Genomic DNA, 9,594 nt, shown 5'->3' on the forward strand with positions numbered 1-9,594 from the left:
TTTAAATTCAACATATAGTTAAGAAAAACATTTACGATTTGTAGAGTTGAGGCTTCTGTGATCCATATCAAGTTTACGAAAGATTTTTCAGCGAAAATCACATGAAATACCATTTGTCGACGCGTTTCGAACCAACCAGTGTGGTTCATCATCAGGACAAGTTGAAGAAACAGATCCAGCTTAGCATGTTAAATAGACTGAGCAGAGCCTCCAACGGCTAACTTGACCAACAACTAATTTTGACTATTGGACCGGGATCAAAACTTTTTTAATAATTTAAGGGAAATAAGTTATATTAGGTGACCAATCCCTTAAAATATATATAAAAATATATAAAAAATAATTTAAATTTGTGATAATAGTTAGTTAAAAAGGTATTCTTATTTCTAAAAATAGTGATGGTTACCTCGCCCACCAAGTTTTTCGAAAGAAAACACATACTGAGCAGTATCTTCATGCTAGTTCCCACCATTTCTCGACTCAAAAGATGGGTGTTCCCAATACCCTTGCTACTTGGGCCCTAAGGATCTCAGATAAGAAGAGTTTTGAGAAAGAAAAATCCCATCTCCTTGATGTCTTTGTTGAGAATGGTTATAGTAGATACATGGGTCAGAAGGCTTTCCTTAAAGCTACCAAGAATTCTCTGACTAAAAGGGAACCGAAGGAACGGATTCCAGGTGTCCATCTTCCGTATGTTCAGGGGACCACTAATAAGATTGGAAGGATTCTCAGGATGCATAGTGTCCCTGTGACCTTTAGGCCCCTGAACACCATTCGTATGTCCCTCAGATCAGTGAAGGATCCTATCGACCCTAAAGATATGAAAGGTGTGTATATGATCCCCTGTTCCTGTGGGACCCCCTATATTGGGGAGACTGGTCGCTCCATTAATCAAAGGATTAGTGAGCATGCAGCGGACCTTAAGCATAGGTGAACTAAGTCTTCCGCTTTAGCTGAACATGCTGAGAAAACCAATCATCATGTTTGTATTGAGGAGGCTAGTGTTATTGCTAAGGTTTCGCACTTCCATCATCGGAAATTTAGGGAAGCGCTTGAGATTGAAAAGAGGCCGAGCAATCTCAATAGAGAAGATGGTTGGAAAATCAATAGGTATTGGGTCCTAGCACTCTCTTCCTAGTCATTTTTTCGCCCCTTCCTTATATATATATATATTCCATCTACTTTCTTAATTAATTTATTATAACCATCTACTTTCTTAACTAATTTATTATTTATTTATTTATTTTTATTAGATATTTAGATCAACTTAATATTATTTTCTTGTTTTTTTTTTTTTTTTTTGTTTTTTTTTTTAAGCTAACTTAATGTTAGTTTCTCGTTTTTATTTATTCTTATCTATTTTTTTTTCTTAATATTATTTTTCTCGTTATTTTTATTTTTATTTTATCTTATTTATTATTATTATTATATATTTTTAAACCATCTACTTTCTTATTTATTTACTTTCTTACATTTATTTTATTTATTTATTTATTTATTTTTCTAACTAACTTTCTTAACAACCTATTTATATATACATATAATTTATTCAGATAAGAAAGGTCCTTTATATAACTAATTTCCATTTAAATACTAATTAACTTATAATTTTTAATTATTTATTAATACTTTTTTAACTAACTATTATCACCCCCGGATGCGGGTGTTAGCACGCCTGGCAGGGAATAAGGCCACATGCCAAGCATGTGCCGCCTCGTGTTCAATAAAGGTTTTCATCGCCTCCTGCCACCGAGGAATGAAGAACAGAGACACGAGCTCAGTGCATTCAATGCAACATAAGGTGAAATGCTGTGGTAGCATAGAGCAGTTATGGATGGCAGTTATCGAGAGAATTTTGAAAGGTTTAAGATGGGCAAAGGATTGTTGCAGGTCCATTCGCAATGTAAGGTTCACGCAGTGTCGGTTCTTGTGGGCAATCTTCTCCTACAGGCTTCAGCTCCTGCTGTCGCAGACAGCCATCAAGAAGCCAAGGGACATCTCGAGTTCGAATTCCCTGTGGGTTGTTGTTTATGTGCTATTAAGCTTCGTCCTAGATCTGTTGGGAGGGGTCTCAATTACGTGGGGGGACAACTCAAGCAGGGTAAATCTTTATCTGACGCTCTGCTCCATGCCACCAGCATCTCGGCAAATATGGTCAAACCAAGGCAAAGGTTACTCAGTCGGCGAGGCTCCTCTCGTGGAGGTTCTTCGCGCCACCCCGCTGCGGAATCCCACCATCACTGCTGTTGTTGTTACTGCCACATAAGGGCAGGGGCCACTCCATTACAGGTTAGTCAATTTATGGATACGGGCAGTCCCAGTGCTGGACTGCCCCCTCTGCCAGCGTTTGGAACTGCCATTTTCACCCTTGGCAGCATTAATGCACACGTCTTGGTCCTATTCATTGAGGACTCTCAGGAAGATAAAGGCGGTTCGGGCAGTAAGGAGGCGCTCCTAGATGAGCAGCCGGAAATTGTTGAAGAAGAGCCAGAGGGAGTACCTGAGCAGACTGCCATCCAACCTCAGGAGAAGGAGACGTCGACCTCCAAGAAAGTCGCAGCGGAAGAGTGGGAAGGCTTCCCTGAAGGCCACGGGTGGTGTAGAATTCTCGAGGAGAAGCCAGAGGATTAGCATCCAGCGGCACGCTCCGTCATCCTCCTCTTTTGCTCAGGTCCGGTATAAGTCTCTAGTCTCCGTCTGCGTTTGGTATAGGCCAAGTGTTTCTATCTGGGTTTCTCTAGTTCATATATATGTTTATGTCTGCCATAGTCCTGCTAGCAGGACTCGTAATTATGCTGTCATAGGTCCTCTGTCGCCCCTGCGAGGGAAAAATCTTTGTTTCTGTTCCGAAGCCCCTGCGCGGGTTGTTCTTGCATGGTCTGATTACAATTTTGTGTTGTGTCATGGGTTGGAAGAGGTTATGTCTGGTAATGCTTCCCCTGCGAGGGCTATTTTTGAGTTGCGAACTGCTAACCCAAAGAGCCACAGTCGGCCTTGGGCAACCTGACTTTCTGATTGTAATGTTTACCTGTACATAATATAATAGAATAGTATAGCTTTAACGAGAAAAAAAAAAAAACTATTATCACAAATTAAAATTATTTTTATATATAGGGTCACCTAATATAGGGTCCAAGAGTCAAAATTAGCTGCTGGATCTGTTTCTTCAACTTGTCCTGCCGATGAACCATAATGGTTGGTTCGAAACGCGTCGACAAATGGTATTTTATGTGATTTTCGCCGAAAAATCTTTCGTAAATTTATGTTTTGGTTATAAAAAAATCAATTTCATTAGATCATACCAAGATGGACCAATCAATAACCAAAAGCTAAGTCCACATGGATAAGAGACCAAGACAAAATCAATTCTTCTAAAATCAAAAAAAAAAAGATTCATAAACTTCAAAGTTCAATTTTTTTTCAAATCTTAATCTTTAAAATATTATTTAATCAAACATCTAACACAAATAAGAACAAAACCCATTTCTAACTACTTACAAACTTATACTTAAAAGCGTTGTACTCCTTTGAATCATAAAACAATTTTGATGATTGTTTGAATCCTAAAACAATTTTGATAAATTGTGTCTTTTAAAATATATAAGTATCACAATGCTATTGAAAACCATTATTTATATGCATACAATTTAAATTGTTTTATAGACTGTTGCAATTGGATTTAACTTTTAAATATGATAGTTGGATATGTTAGATTAAATGTATGTTCACTTTTTTTTCTTCATAAAATCTAACAATTTACTTGATGATGATTATATTATTTAAATTATTTAATTTGAATTTTAATCTTTTAATTAATACGTATTTTTTTTTAAAGAATATATATATATATATATATATATATATATATATATATATATATATTTATTCTTATTTTTATTTTTATTTTGAATCAACTCCGTATCTCATCACCTAACCAAGCTGATTACACCTTTAAACATGTTAAACATAAAACGATTGAATGCAGAAGAGGCTTCGCTGATTATGCCATCAATCAGAGTAAACTGTGTTCAGAGAACGAATAAATGTAAAAGAGTGTATGCTTCTTGAGTTAAATATATGATAGAAAATAAAGTGTGCATATACATATTTGAGGTGAGATAACATGTATACAACGTACATAAGTCTGAACATGAAAATCAGACCTGCAAAAAGCAGCAAACATCAAAGATCAGAATTAATAAACAGGGCAACCATCCACCTTGACACCCTTAGCAGTGGGGCAACTTGCCAAAGCACAATGCTCCCCTCCTGCTCCCCACCAGTTAATGGATGTGTTGTTAAGACCCAATGTAAAGTAGAGTAGTATCGCCATAAAGGCCAAACCAGCATCCAGGCCTGCAGAGAGCACATAATTATAGCGGTGCCACCAAGCCTTGTGATATTTAAATATAAAATAGTTGAAGATGGTCCCAATGGTTATCCAAGATGTGTAATTGACTGCAGTGGCTGGAGGCATCATAGCTGTAGATCCCAACATAACTGGCATGTTAATCAGAGGAATCCATTTGATATTTGGAAATGCCTTGTGTGCCAACCACACTATAACTGGAGCAGCTGCCCCACCCAAGAAGAACCAATTTAACTGGGGATACACTCCAAGCTTGCCAGATATCCTCTTGGGACCAACCAAACCCCATATGACTGATGCATCAAAAAAAACACGATCACCAGGACATGTCCATGGGCTATCTGCAGCCAAAAGATCTGCTTGGCATATATCTTTCACTGATCCCAACATCCACCATGCAACTCCCAGGTTGACTGTTCCAGCCACTATTGTGCCTATAAACTGCATTGCATTCACAGGAAGTCAGTCAACACAGCAAATTTGCTGTGTGCAGCTACTGACATGATCCAAACAACATTCTGAAAATCTTCAGTGAATGCTAGATTGGTTATAGCAAATTCCAGTTTCTTCAAAAATAAATACCCTGTTTTAACAAAGAATTCTAGTGTGCATCTATAGTATATAGAGATTTGAAGCTAAAAAAAAGTCATGCTGTTATCATTTTGACAAGAAGGTCAATAATGTGTCTAAACATTTATAAATTGTAAAGAGCTGAAACCTAAAGCCAGTTCTTTCTGCACCAGAAAATAAACTCCTCAAAAAATTAAACCTTTCTTCAATTATAGGATTAATAAAAATTGATTTTTTTTGAGCAATCAGTTGCAAGAGGTGAAAGGAAAAATAAGATTCAATTTGATTGAACATCAACTATTTCTTATTTTCTAATTTACTGTTTTCCACAATCAAACAACATTACTTGACATTAATTTCTTTCTTCACAAAGAGAAAATGGTCATCCTCTGTCTACTGTATATTACTGTGTTGTTATCTGCTTCCAATCATATCCCTTATTACCATATATTTTGTACTTGCACATTTAATTGTGCTTTATAAGAAAGTACCATCTGGACCTTTTCCAATGGAGTGTTAAAATGATATTAGAATAGCAGAGAAGCCCGAAGAAAACTTGATGTCCATGTTCATAACCTGGGTGTGTCTATATATATATATAAACTTTGAGGGACAGGCGGTATTTTGAAATATAGCACAGCATACTGGAGTGTTAAAATGATCTTAGAATAGCACAGAAGCAAGAAGAAAACTTATGTTCATGTTCATAACCTGGGTGAGTGACCAGCTATATATATAACTTTTTGAGGGACACTGAGTATTTTGAAATATAGCATAGCATACCTGTACAAGGAACATAGATCGAGGGAGGATTTTCATGTAATGGCCGAGCTTGAAGTCTGACAAGAAAGAAACTGCCTGGCTCATACTCATGCAACCATAGACCTTGAAGCAAACATTGGCAATAGGCTTCCCAGGAAGGATATATCCCATTAGGTATTCGGTGATAATACTCAAGCCGGGTGTCTGTGCCAAAACAAAATAAAAAAAATAAAGCATAAGCAAGAAAAAAAAATAGAATTCTTACTGCAAAACCATCAATAAAATCTCTTCTCCACCAAACTGCTTACCTGGTTAGTAGTAGCAGTGATGATACTTATGGGAAGAGTGAAAAATGAAGCGAGAGCACAGGCAAAGAGTAAGCCGAACCATGGTAGCTGCACCTCTTCCTTGAAAAACCCACAAAGTGCCAAGGAAACAGCCACAGTCCCACACAAGAGAGTGTAGAACCACCATTGTGGGATATCTGGGTACTTGCGCATCAATTTAGTATGAATATCAGGCCGATTATTTTTTGATGTTGCAACCGTACGCTCCCATATTTCCCTGGACCATCACAACGCATGCCAGACCATTTAAGGTTTAAAATAACATCCAAAATTGATAACATTCTAACAAGGCAGCAATGAAATTCAAATCAATACAAGGATCAGAACTTACTTCCCATAGAACAGAAAGGCATGGGTGACTGTAGAAGCAATAGCTGCAAATCCGAACCCATAAGTCAGAGCAAAAAACAAACTTAAATGTATTTGACCATTCTGATTGTAAGCAGGAAGATCCAGCTCAAATTTATTGTTCACAATCTGTGAAATATTATACTTTTTCCCTTGGGCAGTGAACAAATCCGAGCTGAAAATAGGAAAAGTCTTTGCATTGTACAGGTTAGCGCCCCAATAAGCAAGAGGGGCGGTCAAGTATACTACGAGGAGATAACCAGCCAACACATTCATAATGGCAAAGAATGGAGAAATAAGGGGGCTGAACAAGAAGGCTGCAATCGTGCTCCAATCGAAACCAAAGGCACCAAGTCCAAGGCCTTTCAAACCAGAGCCAATCTGATGTGCTGTGACAGAGCGAGGCCAAATCCAACATACCCACGATACGCAGGACAGAGTTGAGAAAAGATAACCAGGGAATACATAATAGCAAAAGCTGCAGGTCATGGTAATGAAGAAGAATGTATTACGAGACATCCCCTTTCCATGGTCTTTCTCATGCAGTACCCTGCATGTCAAACATAGAACCTTCTCCATTACCAACTCTCACAGGACAATAAAATGAAAAGTAACTTAATAAGCGGACTGGCTAATTTTTTTTCTCAATTTCATAAGAATAAATTATTAAATTTAACCACTTATCAAGTGGCAGATCCATTAACATGAATATGATTTACCTAAAACACTCTCAAGAAATATGTTCGACGTTTCTATTTATACCGGAAGAGGGTCACCTGGACCAGTGTGCTCGGCCACCACATGTGTGCAGGTTCTACAACATACTTACGAAGCAGTCCAGCCCATCCATATCCTAACACCTGATTCATCCCAGCACAATATCAAAAACTGATAAATTTACATATGTTTATTCACAGAAATAGAAATGTAAATCACATGCATTTAATAAAATGATTTATATATTTGGTGCGAATTGTCTCTGATCAATAAACTAAATACCAAATTGGTATATAAGGCTTTTTTTGGTGAGACGAGGAATCTTCTTTTTGAGTAGCTATTAGATTACTGATATTCAATTCACAAAAAATCTCTTTTGCACAGTTATTTAATTGCTAAAATTTATAAAAATGTGACTACTCTGTCCCTCTATGTTGAAGAAACACATATTCTTCACGATTGAAGGCACGCAAGCTTTACTATAATCTATATCAAATAAGTTACTAATCAATGCTCTGGATCAGTCGATTAATAACTTGCTATACAAAAAAATCCCAATAATATCACATAAATCATCGATTATATACCGATAATCTCAAACTTAATATATTTCACTGCAAACACAACCTAATACCTGAGTCGTAATTATGATCAGCCAAGCTACCAGAAAACTGATATTCCTCATGTAAAACGCCTTAATGATGTTGACAATGCTCACCGCGTAGGCGGATCCATTGCCGAATGCGTAGCCTGCACTGGCAAAGATTGTAATGAGCACATGCTCCTTCATATTAAAGGGCCCTGGATTCAGGGATACCTCCTTCCCCAACAGAGGCACTCTGAATCTCCTCTTTGGCAGAGCCGAGGCCATGGAACGCCCAAGGGGAAGGGCTGCCACCTGCACTGAAATCTGTGTGATAATAAGTGGCTCCCTCCTGTAACTGAAGAACTGGTTAAAAAATGAGAGCAGGACGCATGAAAGCAGCCCCAGAAACCACATTCGAAATGTCCATACAGGAATGGTTGGATCGTCTTCTGTACTCACAGTGAATGCCACCTGCTCCACTGGTGAATTTTCTTCCCCCTCATCCTCTTTGCTCAGTTCCAATGACCTGTCCACTACCATTCTAATTCTCTACACTGACAGCAATAAATAGCTATTTGTACCTGATTGGCCTGGCCTAAGTTGTAAGGATAGGCTGAGAGCTCTGTCTGTCCCTGAGCTGATCTATCCACTACACTTCAGGTTGTTACTACTACTCTTCTCCATTCCCCTTTCAGTATAAACCTATATGTTTGCAGAGATGAAAGAAATCATATAAATATTCCTCCTCCTTTGGCCTTTTCTCTGCTGCTTCAGACGAATAAATAGATCAAATTAAATGCCTAGTTCAAGAAAACATACTAGGGCCAGATGGTCCACATCTGAAACCGGTTCCTGCTGCATTCCCAGCTGATCCTATCCTGTGAATCACTATTGATTCCTTTCCTGAGTCAACGAATCCTCCAAAAATGCAGTGGGTCTGAGACAAGTACAAGGATTCCTTTTCATTTTTTGTCCTAATCACAGAAAGAAAATGGACTTTTAATTTCCATTTCCATTAAATTAAGACTTTAGCAATGCAATGGGGAAAAGGCCCTGCCCCATGTGTCTTCCACAGTTGGATTTGGGCATGGATTTGTTCCCATCTTGAGAGACTCACATTTAAACCAAGCCTTCATATCCACAGTAAACAAACCAGAGTTCCCTTGAGAGCTTAAGGTGATCACCATGCCACCATATTTTTAAATGGCCCACCATTGTAAGTGTGATTATGGAGTGGGTAGGTTACCTAGAATTTGGGTAGACACACCATGTTTATTTCTTAATTTCTTTCGTCTCAGTTTCCTTTCTTAATCATTCACATATCACATCTGCATCTCATGCTATCAATCTTTCACCTAACCAAACCAAGGAGATTTTATATTCCAGCAACATCATGTGACCACCGCCGAGGCTTGAGTATCGACCAGAAGATCAATAAAACAGTGAAATTTTATATCAACAGCGTCATATGATCAGCCCCCACCGCCAATGCTCGTGTATGGACCAGAAGAAGACCAGCAGCACATTGATTAACAGGAAGGAAATAACAGAATTGCGCTCAAGCTTATGAACCAAAAATATTGTTGATCAGAATGTTTCAAGAAGTATCATAAACATCTTACAAATCAATAAGAAGATACGTTATTCATGCTTTCTAACATGGAAATCACTGCACAACCAACAATGGACTTGTTTCTCCATCATTTTTAAACAACTTTAGGCCTTGCTAACATCATCAGTTTTAATAGGTTAATATCATTGTGAGTCATTTTTGAAAGGCTCATTGGTAAAAGTTGGAATGCAAGATGCAATTCTTAACTACTTTGTTGAAATGCCAAGATGCCATTCTCAACTACTTTCCACCAATAAATTTATATGGCAATTGAAATTGAGGT

At 37.8% G+C, this 9,594-nt stretch overlaps 1 protein-coding gene across 1 annotated transcript; it reads right to left on the minus strand.

Moving 5' to 3' along the window:
- Positions 1–4,040: 4,040 nt before the first annotated feature.
- Positions 4,041–8,545, minus strand: LOC149181263 (oligopeptide transporter 4-like). The gene is made up of 6 exons (XM_089416540.1): positions 7,748–8,545; positions 7,159–7,256; positions 6,380–6,946; positions 6,010–6,265; positions 5,723–5,905; positions 4,041–4,810 (listed from the first exon to the last, which is right to left on the minus strand). Exons 1-6 carry the CDS (start codon positions 8,237–8,239, stop codon positions 4,196–4,198), a joined length of 2,211 nt encoding a protein of 736 aa, XP_089272666.1. The 5' UTR covers positions 8,240–8,545; the 3' UTR covers positions 4,041–4,195.
- Between the last annotated feature and the right edge of the window lie 1,049 nt (positions 8,546–9,594).

Source organism: Pinus tabuliformis, chromosome 3_2 (genome assembly GCF_031772625.1).
Source record: "Pinus tabuliformis cultivar Carrire ecotype Pingquan chromosome 3_2, CPIR1, whole genome shotgun sequence".
Taxonomy (NCBI): domain Eukaryota; kingdom Viridiplantae; phylum Streptophyta; class Pinopsida; order Pinales; family Pinaceae; genus Pinus; species Pinus tabuliformis.

Coding starts and splice junctions, on each gene's coding strand:
- LOC149181263 (XM_089416540.1), bottom strand. CDS start 8,239: ATGGTAGTGGACAGGTCATTGGAACTGAGCAAAGAGGATGAGGGGGAA. Junction 6,947..7,158: donor GTCCAGGTGACCCTCTTCCG/GTATAAATAGAA, acceptor TTTGACATGCAG/GGTACTGCATGAGAAAGACC. Junction 6,266..6,379: donor GCCTTTCTGTTCTATGGGAA/GTAAGTTCTGAT, acceptor GTGATGGTCCAG/GGAAATATGGGAGCGTACGG.